The 16,445-nt window shown below is 36.4% G+C and overlaps 1 protein-coding gene across 2 annotated transcripts in view; it reads left to right on the forward strand.

Moving 5' to 3' along the window:
* Window positions 1-1,136: 1,136 nt before the first annotated feature.
* LOC135469359 (transforming acidic coiled-coil-containing protein 3-like) overlaps window positions 1,137-16,445 on the forward strand; it is a 35,838-nt gene continuing 20,529 nt past the window's right edge. For both annotated transcript variants that reach the window (XM_064747989.1, XM_064747990.1), the window contains exons 1-6: window positions 1,137-1,242; window positions 2,040-2,858; window positions 3,829-3,874; window positions 4,584-4,965; window positions 8,925-8,980; window positions 10,228-10,306. In XM_064747989.1, coding sequence (XP_064604059.1) covers window positions 2,074-2,858; window positions 3,829-3,874; window positions 4,584-4,965; window positions 8,925-8,980; window positions 10,228-10,306 — 1,348 coding nt within the window. In that variant the 5' untranslated portion in view covers window positions 1,137-1,242; window positions 2,040-2,073. The remainder of the gene's footprint in view (window positions 1,243-2,039; window positions 2,859-3,828; window positions 3,875-4,583; window positions 4,966-8,924; window positions 8,981-10,227; window positions 10,307-16,445) is intronic.

Here is a 16,445-nt window from a genome sequence, read left to right on the forward strand (position 1 = left end):
TTTCAGCAGGCTGCGGATGTCGTGGGTTTCTCCCTGGCTTTCCCCGATTTGCTCCCATCATAATGCTGGCCACCGTCGTATAAGTAAAATATAACTGACTACGGCGTAAAACACCAATCAAATAAGTAAATAATTAATGTACTAATTAATGTACTAATTAATGTATACTGATCGTCACTGAGCTAGCCCGGAAAGTAGACATACCAAGAATCTATATCAACAGATTAAAACAAAGGTGTGCTCAAGGATGAGTGATAGAGAGAAATGAACATTGGTAAATTTTCGGAATCTTTCACGATGTAAATGGCCCCTCATCAGATGAAGCATTAGACTATATCCCCACCCTACCGACGCCTTTCATAAAGAAATTTGCTTATAGAACTTCTACAAAATTGAACATACCCGATATATAAAAAAAAGAACACGGTTCGAAGGTTTAATTTTGCTTTTATATAATCTAAGTATGGCAATTTAATTATTTCTTACACCGGTAATTAATCTGTGTACAATTTTAGGTATGTGAATGTCTATGAAGGCTCATTGTATTTTTATGGTCGACAGAATGTTGAAAAATATTACAACAATGGGACTGTATCGGTGTAACTGTAATCAGAGAAAATGTTGACATTAAGTTAAACGGCGAAAGTTCTCTTCTATGTACATGTATATTATACATGTAGGCCGCCTATATACCGGTATCTCAGAAATTCCAGAAGATTTTAGCAAGCTAAGTGAATGTAACTGGTTTAGTAACGAGAATGAGAAGTTTGGTACACTCAGTGATGTAAACTTTGACACGTGGACAAGTCACATTCCAGAGTTATTTGTAGGTTTGTGTAAGACGATCGCCAGCTTCCGAGGAGAGGATTTCTTCGAGGGTCCAGAGGTGTCTAATATTTAGCAAAATATTACCGAATACCAAGAGATTAATTTCGCGTTTCACAACAGATCTTGGAGAAAACACGTGTAAGCTGAAGTATTCAAATGTATAAGCTGTTATGTATGTTTTCTTAGACCGGATATTTCAGGAATAGAGCGAGTAAACATTGTCACTTGTGTGGAGCCTTGTATTAAGTTACAGCCACCTTGCCAGATTCATTAATAGGCTACCTCTTCTGTCTTGGAGGTAGAAATGTCTTCAAATAATCTGGGATGGTAATCGTGCTGTTCGGGGATAGCGTTCAATTTCAACTTTTCCCATCAGTTTTTTGAAAATTTTTGATCAAAAACCAATTACATACTGTAAGTATGTCTTTTAGTTTATGTTATAATGAAAAACTTTGTGATTATAGAGTCCATTTTCGGTGTAAAGGCTCATTATCTCGAAAGTCAGTAAGCCAGTTTCCGTGGTGAATCACTTTGACAGTTTAGCCTAGTCGCTGCCGCTGGACGGGAGAAGCCCATTTTTGGACGCCCGTTAACTCTAAATTGTTAACTTAAAGGAAGCTTAAGACCACTCGGCGTCGGTGGTTATAACGTTTTGTTATCCCATTGAACTATTAAGAGATCAAATCAGATTATCCCCTACAGCTGTCGTACCCCTGTAAGCATAGCTTAATCCGCTACTGGTTTTCGATCGCCTCCATTTCCGCCGCCAGTGTTTACGAAAGTGCGGAAATTTCATTGTTTACGCTGACGTACGAAAAAAACCCCCCAGAGAAAACCTCTTTTCTGGAGTATGAATGCAGCGAACGGTATTGACTTTCAAGTAAAGTGCTAACTACCATGAAGTAATACTGTATGCCATGTTTTAAAGGAGTTACATGATGTACACCATTAGTCTTTCCCACTTGTTGACTCGCCACATGTTGAGTTGACAAGGACACTTTTGAAGACTGTTTCTATGTTTAGAAGTTGTATTTCTTTTGTTTCACCGCTTTAATTGTCAGTTTTGTTAATTTACTAACTATAACATTGATCTTATGGTATGACTGCCAAGTGCTGTTCAGGTTTGCAATGTAAAACTACGTGAGTTATGGTCATGTTGATGTCAGGCTAGCAGTCCAGGTCATCACTGTGTGCTGTTTGTTGTCTTCTAGATCCATACAGACCTGTGTATTCTGGTAATTAACCATGGCAGATAACGGAAATAATGAGGATGATGCTCTTCCACCCCTCCCCAGGGGAAGCTACAACATCAACTTTGACGAACTTGATGAAAACACAAACCCTTTTCAGACCTCAAGCAAAGTGGCCATGTCACCTATGCCAGCCCGCAAAAATCAGCCGACAACAGGCGCGGATGGAGATAATCCATTTCAGTCAAAATCTAAAATAGGCCGTTCTCCACCTGGCTCCCCAGCTCCTGATTCATTCTTGACCCCTCCCCCAGAGGAAGCAGGTGGCGATTTTGATGACAACATTGACCCTTTTGCTACTAAAAATGCACTACAGAATTCTCCTCCACTTCCACGTAAAACAGCATATGAAATTGTAGAAAATACTGTGGAAGATTCATCAGAAACGTCCCCACCTAGGCCACAGGATGATGATACAGTAGCACTTTGTGAACTGCCTTCACAGCCTGCCCAGCCCAAGATGAGAAAGACCCCATCAGGCCAAAAGGCTAAAGCAAAGAAGAAAAGATTGTCCAAGGAGATTAAAAATGAAGTGGCGCCAGCTTCTGTACCTGATATTGAGAGCCAGACAGATCCTATTGCTAGTCCATCTGATTTATCAACATTAGCAAATTCTGCATGTAGCTCTGCAAATCTTCAAGCTACATCACCTCAGTCGGCAGAATCACCTAATAACAACAATAACAAGAAAGGCACACAAAATTTGGAGGGCAACAGTACCCAACCTGTTGCAGTACAGGAGCCAGAATCTAAACCACAAGATGCACCAAATCCCTCAAAGTAAGATTTTTTTTGTCATAAACATGCATCTGGTACATGTGCAAATAATTTGCAAAGGTGTAATGTATCTTGAGGGATGTTTTCTTCTTTAGTGTGACAGCCATTATTGAATGACTAGCATGTATTGTGGATCTAAATTGGTTTCCTCCACCCATAGAACTGATCACCATCATATACGTGAACAATTCAGTATTGTGTTAGACAACAATCAAATATATAAAAAATAGATTGATATGTACATAGTTTCATGAGTTAATACAATTAAAAGCTTTTGTTAGTTAGGATAAAACTGATTTTATTCAAAAGAGCTTAGTAGATGAATCAAATGTATATATACTACAATACTAAATTAATATATATTCGGCCTGAAACAATTTCTAATGTAGTTTATTTACATCTAAGACTAACTGTGTTTATATTGGTTGCACAGGAGGAATCATAACATGTTTACATTCAAAGTACATATGTAATATGTATGTAATATACCTATTATAACATTATGTATGGATCTGTGCCCTTTGGTGCTATTGGCCCATGCCAGACACAAAACCAAGATGAAAGAAATGGATATATCTTATAATGTTTACTTTTTAAATTTTTGTTTGTTTCGTGTTTTTTTATGTTCTTGTTCTGAAATTTATTACTAACTTGATGTTAGATAAGCTTGCACTTACACGTTAATGATAATGAAGATTCGGTAATGAATGAATGATTATGGCTAAATTCCACATCAATATTACAGACAACTATATGGTGGCAATCTCTGATAATAAGCACCTTACATGTATAATGTTTGACTTATTTGCAGTACCTATACTCTTGGTACCTCATGAGTAATATGTGTTCAATACAAACTTTTAATCTTGAAGAATGTTGAAGTTTTCTTGAAACTCTTGATATCTTTGTGGCAAGGCAAAGGTCTGCTTTTTATGTTGAGGTTATTTAAGAGTTGTTTTTAATTCAGTTTCAGGAAAAAGCAGGCCAGGATAAAGAAACCTGTAAAACCACTTAAAAGTGTGAGTACAAGTTAAATATGTCAAAAACTGTCTTTGCTGTCTTTCAGGGGAGATAACTCTCTGATGCATTTGTCTTGGCGATGCCCTGAGGATAAATAAAATTCAAATAGCAGACTTATTTTAACCATATGCATTAAATGTCAGAAATTATTCATATCCTTGGTAATTTTATCTAATAAGTGAAAATACTTGCACTTTTTTACATGTACATATGTATAACTTACAACTTAAAACCTTACCCATACATGTGAGCTTAATGGCCATACCAGGTATTCCAAACTTTATATATGCCATAAAGCCAAGTGCAACCAACATGTCAGAGTGTAGTAGGCACAGATATTATTTATTTTTTTTATTATTTAGAAGGGGTAAATCAAAGTTGTGTTTCAGTAATGTATAATAGTGGATACGTCTGGTGTATTCATCCATATATCTATTTGATTGTGTTTACCTGAGAGTCATTTGAGAATATGGTGAACTTTGCTAGACTGCCAAAGATTTCTTTTCTGTAAGAGAATAACAGGTTTAAGGTCATTGGCTCTTGCTACATGTATGTCAAAAGTGGTATTATAGGCTGATTAATCTTATCATGCATGTATGTAGATGAACCATATGGAAGCAGGAGTGCATTGTAATAAGAGCCTGGCAGTGAAGATAAACTCTATTTGCCTGTTTTGTATTGAAGCATATATTGTTTTTGGTGTGACAGAACAAAGCTGCTGAAGAGGAGATAGAAATATTTGCCCCACCATCAAAGCCTAAAGCATCTCAAGATACAGCGGCAGATCTTCCAGCTGAATCTCCTAACCCTACCTCTGGTACAGGAGAGCCCACAAATCAAGGGACACAATCTGACCTGTTTGAGCAGGAAGGCCCCTCACAAGACTGGAGTCAGACAGACGACGGTATGGGGGAGAGTGTACAAGATGACTTCCCAGGGGATTTCCCAGCAGATGAACGGACAGGGGGCAGTCCGGAGGGAGAGTTTGTGGATTGTAAGACCAGTGTACATGAGTTTGGGACAGGAGATGACCAGGGCTTGGGCGACATGGGAGATGAGCCTAATGAGGAATTTGTACCTGCTTCAGATGGTGAGAAACATCTGGTTTTGAAATTGATTCTGAAATGTATACATGTACATCAGCGGCAAAACATCTTGTAATTGGTTGTGTTGACATTGCACGTTTTCCCTGGGGTATTACCTGCTGGTGAATATTTATGTATCAGTTACATGGACATGTTAGTTGGTTTCATTTTGACATGCAAGAGTTGTAGCCCTTGTATTTTAACACAGATCTGAAAGTAGCTGAACATGCACATGACTGCAGCACAGCACCAATCATATACTGATGTACATGTACACGTTGTGCTGTTTTCACATCAGAATTTTTAATAATCATGCACAATCATGTACATGTACACTGGATGCATATGTGAATATTACAGTTTATTATATGTGGTTCAGCTTGTATAGTTAAATATCTATTTTTTTTTTCTGTCATTGCAACTGTTCAGGTATAGATATTTGTAACATACCTCAAGCACTCAAGGGGATGAATATTAACTATAGTTGTTGTGAAAACAGTGAATGAACATGCATTCATGTAAATCTCTTATTTTTACTTTTATATTTACAATAAGTCTCTGAATACACCTCATCATTTGTCATTTTTTGTTGTCCAAGTAAAAAGTACTTGCTGTACAAGTACATGTGTTTGACTCATTGTAGTCACATTTTACATGTGCTTGTAAACATGATAAACATAGGTAGTAAAAGACATTTTCCAGTCCACACACATACATGTATATGCATGTGTGCATCTATCTTAAGCAAAAGTTAAGTGTTAATGAGGATTAATTTAACCTTAGGCATTTTCACTACTTACTAACATTCATAAAGCTAGGCAATCTCTCCTCCCTGTACATGTATGGTTTTGTTGGTCAGCTGCATGTATGTGTAAACATGAACCTGCACATAGATGTATTATTGTTACAAAAAGTATGTCAGGTCATATAAATGTAAATTACCATGACAACCAGTACTGTATATGCTGCATGGCCATGATGGTAATATATATGTGTGCTTATTAAGTAAGTTGATACGTTGACTTACATTTATGTCAGGGTCACATGCTGAAAAATCTTGTTGCAAATGATTGCTAGACTGACAGATGAATTTACCTTTGATTCATTGAACAAAATGTATTTAACTCAGTTTGTATTATTTTGAAATAAGCCTATAGAATTACAAGCAATGTTACATAATTCAGAAAAGTGTATTATTTGACTTCAAATCAGTGATCATTTTCACAAAAAAACTTTTTTGTGTGAAAATGGTTTGGACTAGGTTTTAGTGCTGAAAGGTGATTAACCGTTTTGTGAAAGTGGAGCGAGTGCTACAAGGAATTTTAAATTATATGTAAAAATGAATAATTTCAAAACTAGTGAGAAGACACTAAATATACCGTATTACATGGATTAAAAAGCTGTAAAAAAGCTTAACCACGAGTATACTGTAAAAAAAACAACTGTTGTTATAACTGGCCAGGAATCACATGATATATCTTATTGATTATTAATGAGTAAATTCACATTCAGCTTCGTACAATGATGTACAGGTACTTACTGCATTGTACATGTTGCTTACTTGAGTATTAAAAGCGAAGGAATAGTTGTATTCATGTTGTTTACAAATTGTAATACAGTAGTGTTGTATATGCATACGCGAAGCATTGTTGCATGTAGAGATCTTGTGGTGCAAATTTCCAGCAGGAGTTCTACTACACACATACTACCAAGTTGTACATTTTGACAGAATCTTGTCCAGATGTGACCTGAATGTGGTGGGCACAGGGCTCAAGCAGATAGTACTCCACTTTGGTACTGGCACATGCTCATAGCACACAATGAACCAAGTTTCTCAGGTTTTATGCCCAACATGCACTTACTATAATGTTGACCAGTGTTCACAGCCTCAGCTGAGCACAGGTGCTGTAGCCCCCTCCAGTTACCATAGCAACCACATGAACTGTACTGCCATGTTGACCTCTCAGTGACTCAGTTAACTGTTCTGAATGGGTTTATCTGAGGTTGGAGAAGTCAGTTAAGGGCCACATGTACCCTGCAAGCTTGTTGATGAAGGAGGTTTGGGAAAATACATGGCCATAATTCTTTTTTTTTGGCTTGAAGTGATTCAAACATACATGCACTAGCTTCTGGTGTTTAGTGTGGCATGTGCATTTTAGTGCTTAGTGCAAGAAATATTGGGCCGCTTTCCTCAAAAGTCACAGATCACTCTTTTATTGATCCATTTGAATGCACTGAGTGACCTTATGAAACATTCTGACCAGTTCAGTTGCAGTGCATGGATTCACCTCAGTGGCCTGTCAGCCTGACATCTGACACTCAATGTTTCAAACCTCTGAGGATGTGAACTCTTCTTGAATTTATACTATAGTATCCTTAAAATTTTTGGAGAATGGTCTCTGACATTTTGTCACAATTATGAAACAATACAGTGAGTTGTTTATCTCATGTCACACAACGACTGTAATTTCAGAGCAGTACACATCATAGCCTGTGAACAAGGTTTACACTGAATTGCACAATTGGCATTCTTGACCAGACAAACCACATGACTGAGAAATCGTTCACAGTCTGTATGGCAACATTAATCTTGCTGGATAATATGGGAAAAGCCAATAACACTCCTAGTTTAAATTTTAAGCCTGCAACTGAACACACAGATGCAAGTGCAAAGAATTACTTTCTGAAATTGAAATATCAAATGAAATGTGTGTTATTAAGACCTTTTTAGCTTGGGTACACATTCACAAAACTTCGTGTAATTTTTATGCAAGTTTCATCTTACAGTGTCAATGTAAATCACATTGGAAGATTTTAGGAAGTACATCTACTATGTATAACATAAATTTGCCTGTCCAAGAGCATCTTACCCATCAGTCTTAGTACAGTCATACTGTCAGGCATGTCAGAGGACTATACACTCCCATACTGACCTGCTGATGTCTGGATCTCATGCAAAGTACATGTTTGTTCACCATGGGCTATAGATGTGACTTACATGTATACATGTACTGTCATGTGATTGTCTCTCTGCTGAATCACCATTGTCAGCTGTATATCTATACCCCTATACTGGCCTTTGACTGTGAGCAATCCTCATTAAAGAAATAAAGCTTTATAGGTGTATGTGCCTAAGTTTTGAGATAATAGCAGTATAGAGTCATTGCATGGCCTACATGTAGATGCCTTGTTCAAAGTTAGGAGTCTCTCACCAATGCAGTCGCTGTGAGTTCAAGTCCAGCTCATGCTGGCTTCCTCTCCAGCCGTATGTGGGAAGGTGTGCCAGCAAACTGCGGATGGACGTGGGTTTCCCCCCCAGGCTGTGCCCTGTTTCCACGCATCATAATGCTGGCTGCCATCGTGTAAGTGAAATATTCTTGAGTACGGTGTAAAACACCAATCAAATAAATAAATAAATCAAAGTTAGATTGTCAACAAAATGAAAACAAGAAACTAGCAGGCATGCAGTGTATTTATTTGAAAAGAGCTTACCATCAAGTTTCTCAATAATTCTTAGTGTGAATAAAACAATATACATAAATCAAAACACAATCCATCAACAATGTATAGTTTTGCAAACACCCTGTTTAATTATCTATACTACCCATATTTGGAAGGTCCTATGTAACTGGTCTGGAGTATATGCCTCACTTCTGTCTTGACTGTAGGGGACCATATACAGATCTCCAGAATTGTGCCACATTCTCCTGAAAACTACTTCTCTTGTAGAGTTTTATTCGAAAAGTATGTTTGTCTTTCACTTTGAGTTAAACTCCTTTGTAAGATATCAGATTTGATATCTTTTTTAAAAAAATTGTCTTATTTCCTGATGCCTCCTCCGTTTGACACATGTAATTTGAAGATAACCCCCAGGTTTCCATCTACTAATTTACGAGTGACTTTGAAGTATTGTATCCATGTGTCATAGCTGGCGGCCTGTTTTGACTCAAATGGCTATTTTCAGTGTTCACGGATCCAGATGCTTGGGAGATGTTGGAAAAGCTGGGTGGAGAAGGAAATGTGAGTATTACTGTCAACAAACTTATGATTATTTAGATGTGGCTGCAATTTCCTGATACTGCTGAGTTTGTCTTGATTCCCCATCATTTCTTGATGAACCGTGTTTTCCTGTCATTTTAGCTCTAATCTGATATTTCTACATGTAGGTGTAGACACATTAGAGTGTAAAGACTGACTCAGCTCTTGTAATATGGGACATGGCCATGGTTGTACTGTACATGTCAGAGACTTTGTAATGCTTCTCTTTTTCAGCAGTGATGAAGTTACATGGAGGTAAATGCAAGTTTATGATGCTAGGCAAGATCTACATGCACCCCCAATATCTTGGCCTTCTCACATTTCATACTGTCCCCACTTTCACGAAGTTTCATCAATTAGTTTTTCATAACTCAGTTGGATATATTCTGTTTACACTGATGGCAAAAATTGAGCTCATTCAATATATTTTAAAGGTGTATAATAAGTTAGATTCCATTTGGAGACATTGTAAACCAACATGGAAGTGGATAAAGTATAACAAACAAAACAGTTATATATCTGTAATCTAATATGAAGATTTGCAGGGTTCAAAGTCATCTAGTATGTGAAGGAATTAGCCCAATTTGAGGTGATCATTTTTATTCTTAGCTCTTAAAAACAAGTGAAAAACCAAATATTTTGACCCCTCTGTATTCTAAGAAATATTGCCCTGTGAACACATATCCTTGCTCTGTGAAGAACGTGTGTATCTAGTAATGGTTGACAACATAGAACTTTACCATAAATTTGTACGTTGAACAGTATTTATGGACTTAAATGTCCAATAATAATTGTAATAACTGGACCTACAGTAATTATTCCATTATAAAAGTGACATCTAATTTAGCATTTGAGTGTGCAGAAAAGGCAAGTAAAAAAAGGGATTGTGCAGGAATCATGCCTTGTGCATACATATTTGATACCTTCAGTCAGAAGCTACAAGTTACATGTAACTTGTGATTTGAAAACCAGAATAATTCAACTAATTCTGGTTTGAAGTTTCTCTAATTGTGCCTTCACCTTAAAAGCTGTCGTAAATAACCTGTGATCTTTTGAACAATAGATGACTAATGTTATGTTATATTACAATGGTAATGGTGCAAACGTTGAAAGGAGTTGAAATTATTTAATGCGGGTGTGCCTTTGTATTGCGTGATCATATACCAGTTGAGTTTCCTGGAAGAAAATCATGTCTTAGCAGAACAATAAATTGTCTGTGTTTGTATTAGTTTAAGGACACTGACCTGGCCAGACAGTCCCTTTATGTGAAATTTGACCCACTGAATCAAGTTGAAGACCAGATGAGGGGTAAGTTGTAAATGTGTGTGTATGTGTGTCTCAGTAAACAGTGGTGTTCATTGTTGTGGACATTAATAGTGACACAGATTAGCACTTTTCTTGTGAGCAAACTGAGGAGTGTGTGTTGAAACTCAAAAGTTTCAACAGGACTGGCCATGTTGAATATCTCTCTTGTTCTTTCTTTCTTCTACTTTTTGTTCTCCCTTTCTTTCTCTTACGCAATTTTCCCGGCCATCATTTGCTTACCAAATTGGATTGACTTACATGATGATGTAGTAGATAGAATAGGAAGTTTCAAGTTCGAACTCTTTTAACCTTGATTGTAGAAAAAGTCTAATTGTATCATATGACCTGTCAAAAAATATTAGGCAATTATTTCTGGTCACACTCACTATGACATGGGTGTCTGAAAATCGTCTCATGAAAAGTAATGGAGAGTAGACGAATGATTGAGAAACTTGAGAATCTGAACGTTTGCGAACTTTCAAAGTTCCTAAAGGAAAGGGATGTCACTTGTGCCTCTGGAACACAGTGAGACAGGTGATCAGTAAATTGATGTCAACACAGATTGCCTAACTTTTTTCACGACACATAAGTACTGTTATTATTACCTTTCACAAATTACAACAAAAGAGTTTCAACTCAAAACTCCCCCAGTTAATTGTTTGTGTATTCACATGGCCATCATTCATACTGTACATCTGGCTGAGGTTGATGCCTTAGATATAGTTGTATTGAGAAGAACGGTAAGACGTATGTGTGTAAAACCTATCACAGAAATGGTGCCTGTACAGACTACAATGATATCTATGGTCATATGACAAAAGTTGTCACATGCATGTTGGACTTTAGAAATCTGTTGCAAAAGTGAATTCTAACTTTCTTGAGACATAAGCCATGAAATTCCATATCTTTGAAGATAGTGTTACTTGAACATTTTGCCTCATTAGTGAGTAGGCCTTAGGTTAAGGGGGCTAAGCATCAGTGGGGTGAATTTCTGTCTAATATTATATCTTCAGCAGGGAAATACATAAATGTGTGACCAATGCAAAACGGGGTTACTTTCGTCTTGGTGTAGATTTATTTGTAAATGTAAATTCAAAGCATATGTGGCATTAAGGAATTTTGTTTTTAAAGTAAAGTGCATGTATACATGTAGTTTGAAGTAGGAAAGTGTCTAATGAGGTAAATGTACGTAGTTTCATGTGCTTCACTTTGACCTTTACTTCTCTCTACCACGTTGTAAGTATGACAAACTACAACTTCGTTAAAGGAAAAGACATCTAAAAATCTAAGTAGGCATCACTAAGTATATCACTTAAAACTGTGCATAAATATACTTTCATTCATTTTTTTTTTAGATTTTTGCGAAAAAACTTAAAGGCGCTCAGACATTTGATTTCTAAGATGGGCTTTATGGACCATGCTATCAGAGGTTAGGAACTTTGACATCACAGGAAGTTTGTTCAACTCTAATCATGACACTGAATGTTGGAATAACTCTTTTTACCCATGAGTGAAAGATTACGGAAATAATGTTCCCAAAAATTCCTTTCTTCAGACTTCCTAAATATTGTCAATATGGCTTATAAAGCCCACAATAGTTTTCAAATATTTGAATGCCTTTCAACGCTCTCAAAGAAATCTAAAAAAATAAATGAAAGTATGTTTACACATAGTTGCCAGTTGTCTTTATTCTGAACCTTGCTCATATATTGGCTTTCTTTTACTTTAAATTATTATAATTTGTTTCAAAGGTTTTGGAAAGATTAAAATTGACATTTTCTTGTTGGAAAACAATATAGATTAACTCTATAAGTATGTAACATTACAGATTAGTTAATTCAGTATAGTTTGTTTTTAAGGGCTTTAGATCAAAATTGACATTTTATTGTCTGAAAATTTAATATATAACTTAAGTGTAAAAATGGTTGTATTTAATTTTTTGACATTTTGGGTATCAATATTAAACAGGAAATGTCTATTTAAGAAAGGAGTAAGAGTGCATCACAGAAAAGTGTTCCTATCAAAATTGGAGAGCAATCATAATGACTTTACCATATAGTCGTCTCTTCAGACCCCTGTGGCCATTAATTTATTGCCATGGTGAACCATTAGCTAATGCTATCGCTTGTACTCCGAGATTCATCGCTGGAGGTGGGAAGATTAAATCAGGTTATCATGTGCTGGTGCGGTATGGATACGGCAGGACTTTCTGGGTGACAGCCTGTGCACGTAGTTTATTACACATGACCCAATATTCAAATTAGATGCTGTAAATAGAGTGAGACAGAATTAATCCAGAGTCAGAGTAGTTCTTAGTCAGGGTTTCATTTTGGCATAAAGTTTAAACTCTGCATATTGCAACCTTTCAATGCAGGCAATCTGTATGCTTTTAAGAAAATTTTCAGGAAACATTTATGGACTGCTAAAAATAACTACTGATTTTCAACTGTGACAACAGTTCAGTGAAATTATTAATTATATTTTTTTCCACATTTAGCACTCATTTTGTATGCATAAACTGAAAAGTGACATATACTCTCAATATTTGATTGTTAAGTTTATTCAAATTTATATTTCTTCAGATGTCATGCACATTCTAAATATTTTCTTCCATTTAAAATAGACTATAGATCTATATCTGCGTGTAGTTTAAAATTGAAGCGACAGGTAATGTGTATATAAATATAATTCATGGCCTAAATACGTTGTACGTGCCGTGGAAATGATGTCAATTTCTTCTTAACTTCTTTTCAGTATGATCTTACATGTTTTAGAGACATTAGGGTAATGCAGCGCCTGTGTTTGTTTTTTCCAGCTGTTAGTCGTTTTGTTGCCTCACAGTTTGACATGACTCATAGCAGCTTTGATGGTTTTGTTTGTACAGAGTTCCCAGAACACTGTTTTCTATGACACCCTGAACATTACTGGCCGCTGTGATAACAAAATTGGAAAAGCCAATATGATGATGGCAACAAAATCCTTTGTTCTAAAACCGGGATCCACCAAAAAACATCTGAGGCCATGTTATGGAAGGCTTGGGACATGTGCTTGTTTTTTCAAGATCAGGACAAATTAATTCTATTTATCGAACTCAGAGATTATTAAAATATATTGCTAGACAGTTATGCTTAAGTTTCCATAATATAAAGTTCTCTCAGGCATTACAGGACGAAATACAAGGATATTTTGATACCTTTTAGGGGTACCCACATTGCGGGATACCCCAAAAATAAAAATTATTGGAAATACTGTCAAATAAATTGTCAACTTTGGTGTTGAAAAAAAAAATCCTTATATTTATTTGTACTGTTTTGTAAGTAAGTATGTAATTATTTGAAGTAATAATTTCTGGTTTCTTGATATCTGAAGATAGTTTAGCCCCAAATTACCGGTCTAAAAGGGTGACCAGATTAGAAAGCTAGGTTTGGTCCTGCATTACAATTTATCCAAGGCCATGTATGTCAGAATGTAGGCCAGATAAAAAATACATTATGAGTACCAAAATTTAATATATATGTTTATCTTAGCACACAGAAATACTGGCAGTGTTTCACTCTTTGACATCATGTTAAAGTTCTCAGACTGATACCAGGGTTCATTTATTTATGGTAATTACAGTCATGGATGTTGTCCTGCATGGTTGCAAGATTCTGTGAGCTAATGTGACAAGTGCAGGCGGGCGTTATATGATACAGATGTACCCGTATCGTCTCTCTAACAGTCATCAACCCACAGACACTCGGCTTTTTATCGTACTACATTACATGCGCCAGCAGAATCCCTCTATAAAAAGTAGTTAATTTGAGCAGCTCCATCTTCAATGTCAGCCAGCTGCTGAGTCAGCCTGTAGACAAGGTATTTATAGAGAGCTTATGGCCCAGCTAAATAGATATAACATCCCTAACATCTTTGACCAGTCTCTTCCCATTTACTCCAAAGTTTCCTTCCTCAGTTTGCCACAGTGTTGATGGCGTTTTGGCTGTTGTTCAGACCTTGTTTCTCTTTTTGCTGCTCCGTTTATATCTCATAAGGAACATATCAGGCAGACAGCCCTCTAAGCGGCCAGGCGAACTTTTCAACTTCAAGAGTTTTAAAATACTCTTAAATGTGGACTTGTGGCTGTGGTGCATCCATATCATGCTGTAGCAAAACTTGCCTGCATACCGTGGAAGGTGAAAAGATGATGAGGCCCTCATTAAGTACATGTAGCAACTTAGAGGTGGTGATGAACTGTGATCAGCTGATGCACAGTTGAGATGTCTGCTAGCTCTTGATCTAGCTACAAAAAAATGGATCCATGCACCTCAATCTGGCAGGTGTGGATTATCTGTGATGACTATGGAGTTGATACTACCTGTCTTCATGGAGTCTTATCATAGACATATATCTTGTGAGAGTGGATTTCCCAACTTCCCTTCAAAAGTATAGAGGCCGTGTTCTGTTCAGCGTGCACCATGTTGCGTAAACTGAGCAAACTCGCTTCCCGAGGTAAAGGTAACTAATTTAATCTCCTTTGGCACAACTGGTTTTGGTGTGTTTTTAACCTTTTGGTCTGACTGTCCAATCTACAATGATATATATTTATATGTACTGCTAAAATCTTAGATTTAGCTAGATTTTGAAATCAAGCTTTCTGATTTCCAATTTGTCTTTTTTTCCCCTTTCTCTCCCATGTCAATTTTGTCAGAATAAGGGGTTTAAAAGACACTGAAACACCCTCCTGGCTAAACCTGCTGTTATAATCAATCTGAACACAGTGTTTCACAGCAATGGGTTTTTGTTTATAAGTGCGACTTCCATGGGGACCCCAATATAGTACAGCCAGAAGTGAGCTCTTATCATATTCATAGTAATTAATACATTTGCCAGGACATCCACATGGTCAGGTTGCTGTTATGATGTTAAGCAGTAATGTAAGGTGTCCTTCTGCCGAGTTGTGACGAAATGAATAAATGAACTACATGTACACCTGTGTATTTCCAACATGACAAATTGGATTACATTCGGGTGCTTGGAAATCATGATATATGGGGTTTTTTTGATTAAAATAAATGGCCAATTTTTTTATGGAAAATATTTGCCAGAGTGGATATTTTGCTATTAAAGGAACATGTAGGAAATACATGTAATGTATATTTGTTGGATAAATAATCGCAGAAAATAATGAGAGTTTTTATGGCTGTAAACCTTGGTCTAATTAGTTTGTGTAATAACATCATATTTTTTTCATAATAAGCCATGGGCTTATCTGTTAATATTGGTGTCTTTCCTGTTCCTAAACATATTCACAGACCAACAATTAATATGACCTATCTATCACATGCCTGGAAACAAAGGCCAGTTTTTGTAGTTTGTGGATGGTTCATACATGTATTGTTATGGTAATAATGTAAAAAAGTGAACTGTGATGGATTGCCATATTACCTGTAGGACAGTGAAAAGAAAGTCAGGTAAACAATGCACTGTTTGTCAGCCAGTGTGATACCTGGTTACTTACCTGTACAGGTGATCTGTCTACATCTAACACTTCAGCTGACAAAGGTAGGGCTTTGACTCCTATCTACCCTATTCTAGTCTTATTGAACTTTTGTGCATACATCACTTTTTTACACTAATTAAGAAATAATGCTTGTACTTGTATGAATTGGATAGTAACATTTTGAGGGTGTGTACTTACGGCTGTATGTACTTCAGGGCTGTTATTATTTCTGGACACTTGGTCAGGTATCCAACCTCTTTGTTGACGTTTCATCTACATTGTGTACTTGTATACATATTGTATGCCAGTTATAACGACATTTGGCTAATAGCAGGTCTGATATCTGTAACATGGAATACCTGGAATACATGTAAATATGCATGCTTCACAGATTACCTTGATGTATTTATAAAACAATTGTGTCAGATATTGTTGATATGTTATGAAAAACAGAAAGAAAACCAAAATAGCAAAAGTACCCTAATTCTTCTAATTTTTGGGATGCTTGGTATGTTCTTTTTAAACACTATACTTGTAATTGTATCAGGAATATTTAGTTTCTTTTTTCACATGGTTAGTACATCAAATGACCAACATATTCATACCATTACTTTCCCCAAAAAACTGAGAGCGAAATGTAATTCTTTGCTTTCAGCATTACTG

The sequence above is a fragment of the Liolophura sinensis genome, chromosome 6, assembly GCF_032854445.1.
Source record: "Liolophura sinensis isolate JHLJ2023 chromosome 6, CUHK_Ljap_v2, whole genome shotgun sequence".
Taxonomy (NCBI): Eukaryota; Metazoa; Mollusca; class Polyplacophora; order Chitonida; family Chitonidae; genus Liolophura; species Liolophura sinensis.